The sequence below is a fragment of the Drosophila navojoa genome, chromosome 4 (genome assembly GCF_054131105.1).
Source record: "Drosophila navojoa isolate 15081-1374.11 chromosome 4, UAZ_NAV_1.0, whole genome shotgun sequence".
In the NCBI taxonomy this organism is placed as follows: Eukaryota; Metazoa; Arthropoda; class Insecta; order Diptera; family Drosophilidae; genus Drosophila; species Drosophila navojoa.
In genome coordinates, this window is record NC_142892.1 from 23,705,057 (window position 1) to 23,720,439 (window position 15,383).

General features: G+C 40.4%; 2 protein-coding genes across 8 annotated transcripts; one reads left to right on the forward strand and one right to left on the reverse strand.

The window, feature by feature from the left end:
- Positions 1 to 1,880: 1,880 nt before the first annotated feature.
- On the reverse strand, positions 1,881 to 11,076 carry LOC108651404 (uncharacterized). 6 transcript variants are annotated; one of them, XM_089260416.1, is made up of 11 exons: positions 10,331 to 11,076; positions 9,626 to 9,733; positions 8,671 to 8,736; positions 5,272 to 5,445; positions 4,876 to 5,203; positions 4,624 to 4,803; positions 3,740 to 3,814; positions 2,892 to 2,987; positions 2,533 to 2,783; positions 2,377 to 2,470; positions 1,881 to 2,307 (listed from the first exon to the last, which is right to left on the reverse strand). In XM_089260416.1, exons 2-11 carry the CDS (start codon positions 9,703 to 9,705, stop codon positions 2,194 to 2,196), a joined length of 1,458 nt encoding a protein of 485 aa, XP_089116542.1. In that variant the 5' UTR covers positions 9,706 to 9,733; positions 10,331 to 11,076; the 3' UTR covers positions 1,881 to 2,193. The 6 variants fall into 6 exon arrangements, with proteins under 6 accessions (XP_089116542.1, XP_017956551.1, XP_089116544.1 ...); XM_018101062.3 differs by having other exon boundaries at positions 4,624 to 4,743; positions 10,331 to 11,073; XM_089260418.1 differs by lacking the exon at positions 4,624 to 4,803 and having other exon boundaries at positions 10,331 to 11,070.
- Positions 11,077 to 11,385: 309 nt separating this feature from the next.
- Positions 11,386 to 14,940, forward strand: Fit1 (Fermitin 1). 2 transcript variants are annotated; one of them, XM_018101055.3, is made up of 3 exons: positions 11,386 to 11,576; positions 11,665 to 12,063; positions 12,140 to 14,940. In XM_018101055.3, the coding sequence occupies exon 3, from the start codon at positions 12,226 to 12,228 to the stop codon at positions 14,368 to 14,370; it is 2,145 nt and encodes a 714-aa protein (XP_017956544.1). In that variant the 5' UTR covers positions 11,386 to 11,576; positions 11,665 to 12,063; positions 12,140 to 12,225; the 3' UTR covers positions 14,371 to 14,940. The 2 variants fall into 2 exon arrangements, with proteins under 2 accessions (XP_017956544.1, XP_017956545.1); XM_018101056.3 differs by having other exon boundaries at positions 11,665 to 12,059.
- Positions 14,941 to 15,383: the final 443 nt, after the last annotated feature.

Here is a 15,383-nt window from a genome sequence, read left to right on the forward strand (position 1 = left end):
AATATTCTATAAATATATAAATATATATACATTGTATATGCTAAAAAGTGTTTGGAAGACATTTTTTCGCATTGTTTGAAATAGAAGACAATTTCAGCAAACAACAACAAGCATTTTGGAAGACATGCGTCAATTGCGATAAAAACATCTATCGCGATTAGTTTCTTAAGAGCTTAAGCATAGATTGCCAAAATTAAACAACATCCATAATTTATTTATATTTAAAAGCTAGCACACGTTGTTGTGTCGAACGCGACGCTGTGACAGACAATAATTAAATATATATTAAATAAAGTGAACGTATTAAGTGTGTAAAGTTTTCAAAAACCACATTGGCTACACTGATTCAAAAATATATAATATATAAATGTTAGAAATATTATATTTATAATCTGGCACCTCCTAAATGTTTGTAATTGCACAATTAGAAAAAAAAAAAAAAATTAAATTACAATTTTTCAGAGCACATTTGTTTAAGATTTACTGCAGCTTCAATATATCAATGTGTAGCAAGTTAATATAGAAAAAAAAAAAAACATAAATATTCAATATATTCAAGTACATAAGATTGTACTTAACTTTTATGTATATGTATATGTATTAGACGTTGAATGAGAACGGCCGAAGAAATTACATAATAATAAAAACAAAAATAATACATTTAACAGACAAACATCATCATCAATTACTCAAAATAATAAAAAAATATTCGAAAAGATTTGTTTCTTGTAATTGGCATAGAATTGTTGTCAGAGCGTAACATCAGCAACAGCAGATATGTATAACAAATTATCTAACTAAAAAATATACATAGCAGCATTAAAATAACTAAAAAACTATAAAACGCTATATAAGCTAGGCAAAACTCCAGCAACTGTAAAACAACCGTAACAAAAAGCTTGTCAGACAAAAAAAAAAAAAAAAGGAAAAGCAAATACAAATACCCAGTACTACAGAACACCCCTACATAAAAGTCAAATATAAATATATTATGTGTTATATGTTGTAAAGCCCCTCTAAATATTTGTGTTTTATTTGCAATCAAAAGGGTAATTGGGAATAAGTAATAAAATGTATGCATATATATTATAGCAAGATAGCATAGTTTGTAATTCCTTAGAATTTAGATCATTTAGATTGTGTTCTAAATGGTTACTGTCGAAATAGGTTGCATTGGATATGTTTTGATGTATGTATGTATGTACATTTTACGTGCTGTATCGTTTTTGTGCTGAGCTAAAAACTGGATTCAGCAAAGACACAAACCTTTCGAGATATTAAACTGCTTGTAAAAGACAAAGAAAGCAAGCAGTGCGTTAGCGTTAATTACTGCTTCTCATAGAATTTTCAAGAAGCAGTTTAATAAAACGTAATAAAACAAATTTAATTTAGTTTTGTTAATATAACTATTATTTAATTTCATACGCATTTTTATAAAAGAAAATAGACTTAAAGTGGACGAGTTTGTATAAGAATTGGTGTTAAATTGTTGTATACAATTATTCAATAACAAAGGTTTGGCAAGCTTCAAAAGTCCGGCCCATAAATTATTATTATCATGAGATAAACATTTTAACTAATTTATTAAAATAAACAAGGAAGATTGTATTGTATTCTGTTGTGCTGGACGCCTTAGACGTTACATGTTTTTCTTGTTAAGTACAAAATAAGGCTAGTGTGGCTAGTACATTAGTTATCCCAATCTCTGTGCTTTGTTTTCTTACTTTGCTAATTCATTAACACAACTGCAATGTCAAGTGTAAAATAAAACAAAAACAAGTTAAGAACTTAATTGCACTAGAATAACGATCAAATTAGTTGTACATATAGAACGTTGAGAGCGTATAAATTCTTGGGTTAGTTTATACAATTCGTATTAATTATCATATGCATATTCTACGTACGTTACATATCTCCCGTATGTCATATATTTCATTTAGAAAAGTTGCAGCTTATCGATGCTTATAAAAGTTAACAATTATTACAGTTACAATTGGCAAGTATTGTTTAAATATTTGTTGTAATTCATTAAATTGATAAGTTAAAAAATTTCGAGTCGTGTTACTGAGTGTCTTTTTTTCTGGTCTTTAAAATCAAATTTACCAACTGTCCCTCTGACGTGGTTCCCTTTGCGGATCTTGCGGACCCTTAAGTATATTAGCTAATCGACATGCGATTAGACACACGTTTTCATCATTCCCCTGCCAGTTCGTCAATACGACAGCGCACGGCGTGCTCCAAAACTTCCAGACTGCCGTAATCCAGCTCTTTGACCAGGCACAAAGTAGCGGATAATAGATTCGAATTCTTCGAAAGCAAAAGAAAAACCTTGCGTTAGTCGACTATCTCAATGAGATATCTTAAGAGGCTACTCACTCGATTCACGGGACGTCGATGACAGCCCCCAAAATGATTCAGTACGGAGGCAGAAACAGTACTAACCGCATCACTGTAACGACCCTCGGGTCGCCTGGATCGTAGAAAATGTTGATTAGAACCGAACGACTCGGATTGGATTATCAGGCTGCTTACCTAGGTCTCGACCGATCATCGACGTCCCATTCGCCTCCATTCTCTCGCGCACTTCCATTCCTGTAAGCGTACCGCTCTCCCGACGTTTCGGGACCGGCGCTGCGTCGCTGGGGATAGTGCAGCTGCACTTGGCTACCATAGGGATTGTGATGCACTTGGGGTGCCTGTTGATGCTCCTCCCATTCAGTCAAATCCGTTTGACTGTGCCGATAGTGCGCTGGATAGCTGGGCCTATCCGACTGATAGTATTCCTGTATCAGAGGCAAAGGAATGCCATAAATAAAAAGGATCAACAATAGTCAACTTCCCAACTTCATCATTCGTTAACTATTCAGCTGTCTTTTAATAGCGATTTTTACCTTCATCGAGTGCGTCGACATGCTGGGTGGCAGGGGCGCTGGGCGCGTCTCTCTGTAGCCAACATGCGGACTCTCCTGGTCAGAACCCGGCGAATGCTAATCGTTGTTGTGTTGGTTAGTGTCGTGGTGTGTTTGTTTTTAGTTTTATTTTTTTTATGAGAGAGGAGCACAAAAAAGACGTTAGTTGTGTTGTCTGGCATTTCAATACCAGACCATTTTAGATCTCGAAATGCTGAGCTTGTTGCTGTTCCCAAGCACTGCGAGCACTACAAAAACATTGGATCTCCGAAAATGTGCCGAGGGTCTCTTTACTGGACGGGGCCAAACCCCTTTTTATTTCCAGCACTTCTAACATTGCTTGTTGAATACATAATGACCTATTTTTATCAGTTAGCTTTTGGTTTTGCTGCTTCTGCGGTAATTATGTGTCTCGTCTCGGTCTTAGTTTCCCTCAGCTGCTCGACGTGCGATGTTCGCTCAAAGTCAAATGCTGCTGTTGTGCCACGACTTAACCTAGAAACTCCGGCCCAGCCCAGCCCAAGCCCCCGCCTAACAATGGGTCCCACTAGTCGACTAGCTGAGGAACCTTAACCATGCCACTGCTACATCGCGTGACTCGTTCACGCGTAACACGCCGCCCAATAGGGCTAAGAGAGGCGGGCGATGGGCGTCGGGTGAGGCCTCAAGTGTGACGTGTCCACGCCCAAGTGTATACAAAATGCAAATAAAAGAGAATCCAACTAACTCTACGTTGACTAGGCCCGGCAACAAGCTCATCATTTCTCATTAAATAAATGCTAAAATGGTTGGCTGATTTGGTTGGCTGCTTGGTAGTAAGAGGATCTTACATCATATTGATGAAAGGAAGTGCGTTGCTCTTTAGTAATGGTGTTATATTTGGGCGATGGCGGGTGTGCGGGTTCCTGGGAAATATCAAAGAATATGGAAAGCCAAATATTTGTTAGTACTAGTACTAAATTCTCCACTTGGACTGAAAACATATTAATGTTAGTAAACCTCGGTAAGTTTAGCTCTTAAAGATAGATTAGTCTACTACACAGCAACACATCATAAAGACATGTTTCTTCTATAATATTTAACCAATTTGGGCAATGCCTGTGAATGGTGTTTTTACGCATATATTTTATCACATCTATTTTAATAAGAACATGAGGTACCATTTTTTGTTTGTTTTTTTTTTTTTTTTTTAGATATGTAACAGACAGAAGGAGGTGCAGCAGCCCCTGCTAAGTAGTTATATTGATCAGGACAAGTCCAATTAGCTCCATCCGTCCATCCGTCTGTCCGCCCTTATGTTTTTCATGACACATAAAACAAACGGACCTCAAATTATAGGTCCCTGCAAAGCCTGCGCAAATTAGAAGTCGATAACTATCCCCATTAGTTATAAAATTATATCTTGTACATCTTGTCTCCTAAGGCAAGTCCCGAATGTTGCGTTTAGTTGTGTTATATTTTGGACAGCGGCTCCCAATATCTCCAAGTCCTTTAAATTGAAGATATGTTTATGTACATATATGTCGATATGGTAACGTGTTTGCATTTTTTTTCTTTCCGCAAGTTTGGTATTGTGAATAAAAACGTTCTAATATAAATACTACTATCGGTCATTCCCTTAAACACTCCGCTTATTAAACACCTCCCTCTCAACCGCGACACTCAATTAGTACAGGTCATAAACAGGTTGAACTAACGCATTGCGTTCATTTACCTTTGTGGGTGTTGGGGGCATTGAGTTTTGCAATTGATTGCTATATAAATCGCTGACATTATTCGCCCCGTTATTCGTTCCATCGGAGTTATTAGCAAGTGGGCTTGATAACTGTGGCGGCTTGTTAGTAATTAGGATAGAAAAATGTAGTTTGTTAATTGACGAGCAGCAATGACATTCCTAATTAGCAGGCGTGGGCGTGTGAATGAACTGACAGATAGATAGGCAAAGACAGAAAGAGAGGTTAGTTACCTCTTTTAAGGGACTCGCACTGCCCCTGTGCGATAGTTGCGGTGGCTGCTGCTGCGGCGATTGCTGTGGATACCCCTGTTGATGCTGCTGTTGCTGTTGTTGTTGTTGCTGTTGCTGTTGCTGTATCTGCTGAGGAGAGGAGCGCTGCAGTTGCTGCTGCTGTTGTGGATGCTGCTGCTGTTTTGGCTCATACGCATCCTCATAGACGTCATCATCGGCCTGCTGAGGACCGCTATTGCGTATGGCTGCTTCGACCTCCTCCGGAGTCACCTCCACATTATCCAGTTTCTTCAGGTTGGGCAAGGCGCGTAACACAATCGAGCGATAACTACAAAAATATCGATTTAGTATTCATATTCACATACAAGAAGTATGTAATAATAGAGTAATTCTTACTTGGGCCCAGCCCTCTCGCAGCATGGATTCTCCTCTAGCCAGAGATATTTGAGCGCTGGTAAGTTTTGTAGATAACCAATTTCATTGATATTTTGTATATTATTTTTACGTAAATACAGCTCCTGTAGTTTTGTGCAGTCTTCGAAGGGTGCCAAGGTGGATATTTTGTTGACGCTACAATAAATTTAAAGTTCAAAGAATTGAGATTTGCATATTAAATATTAATAATCTAATAATATTGAAAATATTTGTAAATTGATTTTTACTTCTTCGCATCATATAGAAAATATGATATCCTATAGATGGATTTATATTGAATGTAACAAAATTTAAAATATACCTTCAATTCCTTTTATTTTTAATTGGATATTTAATGTAAATTATTTATGTCATACGCTAAATTAAAGTGAAATTTATTTCATTTAAGATTTCATAATAAATCTCAAATACACCCCGATACATACTGTTGTGTAACATCAAATTCCTTTATTGGGAACATCATATGGGACATTAATATATACTCTGTTGTGAAGGGTTTTCGCTAGCCCCGTAATATGAAATTCAATATTATTGAGCTCCTTTAATCCTATTAAATTTTCTGTTTATATCTCAATAATATTTATGTGTCCTCTTTTATTTCAGTGTACCATATCGAGTGACAAAGGAAGCTCCGCTTAAATGCCATGAATCACATGAAAGTTATGCAAAGACGTCGACTACACAAAAGATACAAAAGATTTGGTGCCCCAGCAGCAGCTGCTGCGCGAGGTCAATAACTCCACAAATTCAACTTTCTTCGAGACATTCTTAATGCTACCTAACTGTAGGCTGTTCAGAGAACATATTATATTGAGCCACAGCACAGCACGAAGCGTCGCCCCACCGTCATTGATAGCGTTCCAGTCATCATCTCTCTTGGCTAGGTAGCCGGCGTCTAGGTCAGTTTGTAATTTTTCATTGTCAGAGCTCTCTCGTAGCTCGCAGCTCTTTCAATGTTAATTACTACAAAATTGTCGATGCGGTAGAAGTCAGATTTTTCTATCTTTCTTTTTGGATAAGATAAGAATGTTCGCTCTCTGGTGTTTTGCAGAGGCCTCGGTAGCAATGGGTGCCACAGCACCTAGAATGTATATGTATATAAAAATAAAACCACAGCAGACGCTTCTAAACTTAGATGCGATACCTATGCGGATCGTAAATGGTACACGGGTGCATTGCCATGGCAAGACATATTTTGGAGTCTCTGCGATTTCAACCAACTATTAATAGGCTCGGAAAGTGGCACACCATAGGCAAAAGGGAAACCACAATACGAAATACTGAGTTAATATGCATAGTTAGTGCCACATTAGCGAGAGTTATCAATTTCGTTCAAGGTTGCCACTTGGATTTCAAGTGGAGCGGGCCAAACTATTAACGGAGCCCAGTCAAGTGCCAACAACACGCAATACAAATCAATACAAAATTTTTATGTTCATCCTATGATACCCTGTACCAAATTAATATTTGTTCCACTGATCTGGTCAAGTGTCAATCTCAGAACATGTAAGATCTACCGACTTTTTATTTCATTGTGCACATATATTGGTTTTGTTTCAAAAAGGCCCCTTTTTAGTGTCATCAATCAAAAGCCCTATCGAATTGCTATGTATTAGAAAACCCCTAAATAAAGTTAGTTACTTTGTTAAATTTTCAATACCGGCTTAAATAAAATCTACAATTAGCCTTACTTTATTTTTGTTGCAATGTGATCGATTTAAGTCCTCATCGAACTACAGTCTTTGAATTATATTCAATATGTTCGCGAGCACAGATTGTGCGAGCTTAAAGGTATCTAATAGTCGGGTACTCTCGACTGAAACTTTCTGTGTTGTTCTTGCAGAAAGAAATCTAAACATGCAACCCGGCACACAAATAATGCTCACACCCCACACCCACGTGGGGGCAAAACAGTTGATTTATGGATTTATGGAGTTGAGCTGCCAACAACCCACGACCCTCGCCTTGGCCAGCTCAATAATCTGCAACAACTTTCAACTCCACAAATGGCAAACAAAGTGGGCATAACAGAAAATATGTTAAGCCTTTGCTCAGCGACATAAAACTAAAAGGGGTTTCTACTTAAATGCAACGAGAGCCCATTCAGACACAAATGGGGCTGTTGATATTTATTACCCAGGGTCGGGCCTATGGCGTGCCCCAAGAATTGCCGTATCTATTGACTCATTTGTATACGGTGCTCCATTGAGTGTGGTAACGGTTTTTTGATAAGGTAAAATAGGTTACTAAAAAAGCTCTTAAAGACCTTTAAATATTGAATAGTTTTTATTGAGATATAAAGGCAGTAGAGAGGCAACTTATATTATAATGTATTTCAAAATATTCCGGAACGTTAAAGTGTGTTCTGTTTATAGCTTAAGGAGCTCTGATAGTATTTAATATGTGACACAAATGTCCTGCGCTCTCATGGCATGTCCTGCCTACACGCCGACAAAAACGCCATCTGCTCGACACAAGTTTAAGGCTTTGCGCGTTGCTTGGCTAGGTTCTTATAAGGCGATGCACAGCCAATAAATACATTGTAAGAGTTCAGGCATGCGTTTGTTGTTTTGCAACAATATGTTGTCCATATGACAGGCTGTTTGGCATGCAAATCGATCGAAACGACCTTGACAATCAAAAGCATTGATGTTTGCCTTATAAGGCCGCAATCTACAAGGTAGCAGCAAGCAATAGAGGAAAACTTCAAGATACTTGGCATAATCATCACCTACATGCAAGCACAAGTATCTGTGTTAAGTGCCGCGGTATCTGTGTGCGAGCTTATTGTATCTCGTAGTTCGTAGCTCGTAGCTTGTAGCTCGTAGCTCGTATTTCGCATTTATTTGTAGCAGCCAATGTTGCCCTTGCCCCCACGCACATAGCCCGGGCGAATGTGTTGGGCCTTTACTGGACCCGCAGACTTAAAGTTGCTGTTGCCAATTTTGGTGCTCCCACGACTTTTGTTATGCCATATTTTGTTGTTGTTATATTGTTGTTGGTGTTGCTTTCTGCATTAATTACGCGCTTGAGCGTGCCATAGTTTTTTTCTCGCTTGCTTGCGGCTGTTGATGATGCCGTTGCCTCTCGCTGTGCGAATGACATCATTTGAGCACAAGTATCTGACAGATACAAACTTATACCCAGATTAGCTTTCTCTCTTTCTCTCTCTCTCTCTCTCTTCTCTCACTTTTTTCTCATTCTAACTTTTCCACCCACAATGTGAAGATTTGACTAACATGGCAAGCGCCTAATTGAATTTGAAAATCTATCAAGGCACTGTGCAGGAAATGAGCGTAACGCTCCTCTAATCTATAACTGAGTCCGATTGGATACAATTTCAAGAATCGTTTGACTCACCTAAGCGCCAAAACTTCAACACCGTGCATTCGCTTGATTATATTGACATCGGTGAGATCACTGCCCCTAAAAAGACAAGAAACAAAATACGGAAAGATTATAGATTGCGTGACTTTGAAGGAATAAATAAGGATTATTATTGATTAATGGGATTTTTAATTCATGAATATATTTATATGATATGTAATAATATCTTTCTAATTTATGGTATATATTTGGATGTTTATTATTTCTATAGTATATTTGACTGAAGGCCCTTGTCGCTCTGGCTTAAAAATTGTTACTCAGATTTAATGCTTTCTTACAATAAATAAATAAATATATATGTAATAGTAGTAGTAATAGTAAGTATTACAATATAAAACATGATTTTTAATACTGTTGTGCAGATACAATATGTTATACTATGATTTATATAGTATATAATATATAGTATAGTAATATATGCATTATAATAGAGCAAAGTAGGACGTTATGTTATCAACTCTATCTTAAACTAAAGATATAGTTATAAATCCTTTAAACACGTAGTTTACTATGCTCTCACTGATTCTTTCTATAAACTATTTAGTTAGCTATAAGCTAATAAACTCTAAGATGCACTTGCAAAATAACTGTTTCGAATGGCTGGTGCTCACAGCAGGCAAAGCCTTCAAGTGCTTTCCTAGCTGCACCAGTAAAAGGCTTCAAAGCTCTTAGACGTTTTGAGCCGTCCTGCTCCGACATAGATAGGCAGCCAGACAGCCGGGTAGGCAGGCAAGTGGACAACTTGGGTTAAACTGGTTGCTGCTGGCAATTGAGGGATTTGGGTCAGTCAGGCTGACTGACTGACTGACTGAGTGCGACTGGTGTAGTGAAAGCGGTAAGCGGGCAGAGATCTGGCAGAGATCTCGACAGAGATCACTGGGCTGGGCTTTCACTCCAAAGCCAATAACAAATAGTTCGTTTAACTTACCAGCAATTGAGTTTTTTAATAAGACCCAGGTCCGATTGCTTGGCACGGGCAATCACCATTTCCTCAGTTAAGCGCGACATTTTAACGATTCAATTCAATATTTGCTCACTGAATAAGAAACAAGATATATGTGTAACTATTATTTCGGCACAATGGATGCAGCAAACAGGTGTGTCCCGGTCTCTATTTGAATGTGTAAACTTTTTCTAGTCGTCTATTATGTTATACGAGTATATATGTATATTATTGTTTGTGCACTGCCTGTACGTGTGTTGGTATTTAATCCGATTCGCGGTGTTTTTGTTTTTGTGTGTTTTGCTGCTTGCTGTTCTGTTTGTTTGACAACGAAAGGTGAACTACAAACGCGCACAACAGGTTACTGCGATAACTGTTGTTATTGGACTCAACAGCGTGGCGTAGCGTAGGCGTAGTGCAATGCAATCGCTATCATCAAGCAGTCAGTCACAAGCGCTTTAACCTGGGGCCGCTACACTCTACACTCTACAGAGATAGGCCCGCACCGTGTGCTGCCAGAGAGCTGGAACTGCGCTGGCGTAACTCACACGGATGACTAAGCGCTGTTGCTGTTGCTGTTGCTGTTATTTCTATAGTTGTTGCTGTTGTTGTTGTCGTTGTTGTTTTCTCGTATTGCAGCGGCTGTTGCGCGTTTTTTTTAACTATTAACGTAATTCGCTCTATTTCTACCTCTCTTTCTTTTTCCCCACCGCTCACTATTTTCCAACTTTTACTAATGAAATTAGCCGTTTTGATTATATACACCATATGCACGAATGTATACATCAATTTACACGTAAAAAATGTTTTTATGATCTTTACATTACTATTTCCAAAAAAAACTTATAATTTTGTGTTGATTTGCATCGTTCGGATCGATTTTTCGTCTGTTAAATAAACACACAATACGAAGTCGAAAAATTAAAATATCACTATATACTTCTGATGTTTCAGTTGTTTGTGCTACGTTTGATATTTATTATGTGATTGGACTGTATACGCTATCTTTGATTCATGGCTTGCATTTTCACGTCTTTTTAAGAAAGATTTTTCTGATTTTTCATGCACAATTTTCCTAGCTGGCTGCTCACATACACTGGCACACACACTCACGCTCGCCCATGCAATAGCGCGCTCGTTCACAGGTATTCGTATTGACTGTCAACGTATGTGTGAGCGAGATAGCGTACGGGCGCGTACTCAAGTCGGCGTTCGGATAGCTGAGAGACAATTCCTGCAGTACGTGCGCTCTAAGAGACAGCGCCGCAACGACTGGCGCTTTGGGGCTGAACGGGAGCTTTCATTGTGTTTGTTTACGAATTCTGTGTGAAAGGCAGAGTACGTTGGCAAGTGTGCGTGCCTGGCAGTGTCAATGGCAGTCGTTGCCATGGACCTTAACATCTGTATAAATGTACTCCTTCAAAGTTAAATTTAATAATAAAGTTTGAATTTTTAAAATTATAATTTCTCACTTTACTGTAGAATTACTTACTGTCAGTTCGTTAAATGTATTTATGCGACTAAGTCCGCGCAGGGTTGTTGAATGTTATCGATATATCTAGACACGATATAAGTTGACAACGTATATTTCAGCTTTCTAATAAATTATAAAAAGGAATATATGATAATTATTTGAAGATACATATTTAGAATTTTATTTTGTGAATAATTTTGGTAAACGTATTGAAATCTACGTTATTTGCTGTAATTAATACTATCGTCATGATCTTCAATAAATTTACAATCGATAACAAGTACTTGCTCGACTCTAGCAACAGACGAAGGCTGATGACGAACGTGAAAATCTTCTAAAAATAAATTTACGCTAATAAACGTCGCATTATAGAAGTTGGGCAAATACGAATGGCCAAATATAATTTGTATATAGTCAAATAAACAAGCCAAAGAAAATCATACACATTAGCAGAAACAAGTTGTAAGAAAAAACAACCAAAATCACGTCGCGTCGTTGCTGCTTCGTGCTGATTTATTTATGAATTAATTTCTCTCTCTATCTCGCTTAGAGTTGCTGGCGTTTTGGCTTTGTTCCGCTCGTAGCCGCCGCCGTCGCAGTCGCTCGTATGTGTATGGAATTTTGCAGCATTCATTAGTATTTGTTGTGCCGTGGGACGACAACGACGTCTCCACCTTCTCGGAAAGAACGCTAACAATAACCTTGGGCGCTTATTGCGACGAGGGAACTAACAACGACAAGCATAACATCAACGATTGAGGCCCGTTGAGTAGGTGAGCTTCCATTAAAAGTGGAGCTGTAGCTAAGCGAGTGCTGGTAGCTGTCTGTGCGATCCAAAGCAAACATCTGGGCGAGATAAGGGCACCAGCAGCGAAACTATTCGCGTTCGCTTATGTATATATTGCAAAAGCAGCGCGCATATTGGATAGAAGGCAGAGAAAGAGCGTATGTACATATGTAGATTACGTCATCGATTGAGCGATTTAAAAAAATAATAAAATGATTTGCTTGCTATTCATTTCTAGCTTTTGGCCCAGTCGCTCAAGTGCTAGTGCTTGTGCCTCGTTTATGTGTGTTGGCAATACGCCCAAAATAGGAAAACAGTGGCACGATGATTCATGTGGGCGAGAAGACCTGGAACCTGCGGATATTTATCACAGATCTGCAGGTGGAGAAAACGTTGCGTGTGCGCGGTGACCAGCATATAGGCGGCGTCATGCTACAGCTGGTCGATCCGGAGATGCCCAAGGATTGGTCCGATCATGCGCTCTGGTGGCCAGCCAAAAACATGTGGCTAACGCGCACGCGCTCCACCCTCGACCAGGCTGGCGTTCAATCCGATTCATTTCTACACTTCACGCCTATGCACAAGACACTGCGTGTCCAGATGCCTGATTTACGTTATTTGGATTGTCGTGTCAATTTCTCAATCAAAACCTTTGGCGCCGTGGTAAATCTTTGCAAGGAGCTGGACATACGCTATCCGGAAGAGTTGTCATTTTGCAAGCCTCTCGAGCCAGAGCATTTGAAGAAGAACTTCTCCAAGCTACCGCAAAAAATGATACCCGTTGCGGAGGCCAATGGTACCGCCTATTTGCATCCTGCGCCAGACACCAACTCATTTGTGCCCATCACAAATGCCTATAATGGAAGCAATGGTAGCTTGGACAGGTCACATGGGAACGGAAATCTTTTGTGCGCTCCAGCCTCGCCGTATGCAACGACGCCCCGACGTGCGACCACTGCACCGGGCACACCCATCAGCTCGCCCACTGGCACCTGGTGGCACAACAACAGCCACAATGGCTACGTCCCCTATGACTCGGGCTCCATCTTTGGTGAGTTGCAGGAGAACTTGTCCGTCTCCCCACGCTCGCCCAGTCCTGATGTTCGCGCTCGCCTTTTGCGGCCCAAGTCGTTGGTGCAGAAAGCCCGCATGAACGTCGGCTGGCTGGACTCCTCGCTGTCGATCATGGAGCAAGGTGTGCGCGAATTCGATACGCTCTGTCTGCGATTCAAGTACTATACGTTCTTTGACCTGAATCCGAAGTACGATCAGGTGCGCATCAACCAGCTGTACGAGCAGGCCAAGTGGTCGATACTTAATGAGGAGCTAGACTGCACCGAGGAGGAGACATTGATGTTTGCCGCGCTGCAATTTCAGATCAATCATCAAACGGATCTGCATCCGCACGGCACGGATTCCGGCATTGAGTCGTCCAGCCAAGAGAACGGCGCTGATGACGACATTGATTCGGCTCTGAACGAGCTGCAAATCACCCTGGAGGGCCCCAGCTCGGGCAGCGATGCTGGCAACATAACACGAATCCCCGAGCTATCTGACTACTTGCGCTTCCTGAAGCCACAGGTATTCACTTTGAGGGGCTACAAGCGCTACTTCTTCACGTACCGCGACCTGCAGCTGCATCTCTACAAGTCCCAAGAGGATACGCGTCGCGGTGCCCCCAGCATCACAATCAACCTGCGTGGCTGCGAGGTGACGCCCGATGTGCATTTAGCCCAGGGCAAGTTTGGCATACGGCTCGAGGTTCCAGCGGGACCTAAAAGCCCCAACACTGAATACTGGGTGCGCTGTGAGAACGAGGAGCAATATGCCAAATGGATGGCCGCCTGCCGCCTGGCCGCCAAGGGACGCTCGCTGGCCGACAGCAGCTACGAGAGCGAGGTGAACAGCATACGCTCGCTGCTCCAAATGCAGAAACCCCAGGCACAGGCGGCGCCTTTGAATATCAATCCGCGCGCAGTGGACGCCAATGATTATCTGTCGCCCAAAATGCTGCGCAAACTGTCCGGCAAGGCCGTGCAGCGGATTCTGGAGGCGCACGCCAATGTGCGCCAGCTGCAGCTGATGGAGGCCAAGCTGAAGTACATTCAGGCGTGGCAATCGCTGCCTGACTTCGGTGTAACTCTCTTTGTCATCAAATTCGATGGCCACAAAAAGGAGGAGCTGCTGGGCGTGGCGCATAACCGCATCATGCGCATGGACTTGAATACGGGCGATCATCTGATGACCTGGCGCTACAACACAATGAAAGCCTGGAACGTAAACTGGGGTGTCAAGTGTATGATGATTCAATTCCACGACGAGAACGTTATCTTCTCTTGCCTGTCCGCCGACTGCAAAGTGGTGCACGAGTTCATTGGCGGCTACATATTCATGTCCATGCGCTCCAAAGAAAATAATCAGACGCTGAACGAGGAAATGTTCCACAAGCTGACAGGCGGCTGGTCATAAGATGGAATTGCATGATCGAATCCATCGGGCATCCTCGTCCTACAAGTGCCAAGCACAAATTTTGCATGCTTAAAAAAATTCGATTTGAATTAATTAATAATGTGTATGTGTACGTATATGTATGTGTAAATGTTATATGCCCAATAGATCAGCCTTTCTATTGGGCGCTATTGTCCAACGTTAATGCCCCTAGACTAATATGTAATATCTATTTAACAGAGTGCCTGTTGTGCCTTAAAATACGAATCAATTTTAATTTTCTACCGACATGTCCAAGTCAAGTCCGTGTATTCTGTGTGTCTACTAACAGAAAGTGTGTTAATGTACCTCGTTATCAGTGTATGTATTTTTCTACGTAGTTAAAAAATGTGTGGAGCGATAATTCGTTTGTCTACCAGATAATCGGAGTTTTGTACTAGTTTTTTGGTGTTTTATTATTTTTTGTCATGAGAACACTTTTAGTGGCCTTGCAAATGCCTTGCAAACTAACCAGAAATTTTATATATTGTATATTTATTAAACAATTTAATAAGCAAATAAATTATTTTTTATGTTTTAATGATCGTACAATATGCGGTTACTGTACTCTGCTATATGTATAGAGCATATAAAGCCATAAAGCTGTTTCCATGCAGATAGCAGCTGGAAATTTGAGCTGCGATTAGTCATCGAGGGGCGTGCTTCCACTCGAAGTCCATGTTGATGCAACAGACTTGATTATAAAGCCAGCTATTGTTATTAATATTATTTCAATTGAATTGATAAGCGAGTCGCCGCCACCGTCAACGTATATCTCATTGGAATGGAAAATATTTGCACATCAGCTGTACGTATGTACACATGTCTTTGAATGGAATCGTGTGATTGACATGATGTTCGCTGGCTGAAGGGTCAAGCACGTTAAAAAACCGACTGCTGTGTGGGAGAAACTAGAAAGGTCACATATGCAATGTAAAATTGAATCAGTTTCAATTTAATTCAATTAAATGTAAAGTGTGACAACGTCTGGGTTT

Excerpts from the sequence above, each read along its gene's own strand:
- Fit1 (XM_018101055.3), top strand. The coding sequence starts at position 12,226 with ATGATTCATGTGGGCGAGAAGACCTGGAACCTGCGGATATTTATCACA.
- LOC108651404 (XM_089260416.1), bottom strand. The coding sequence starts at position 9,705 with ATGTCGCGCTTAACTGAGGAAATGGTGATTGCCCGTGCCAAGCAATCG. Across the intron at positions 3,815-4,623 it reads TGCCCCCAACACCCACAAAG|GAACCCGCACACCCGCCATC; the intron begins GTAAATGAACGC and ends GATATTTCCCAG. Across the intron at positions 2,988-3,739 it reads CTTCCTTTCATCAATATGAT|CATTCGCCGGGTTCTGACCA; the intron begins GTAAGATCCTCT and ends AACAACGATTAG.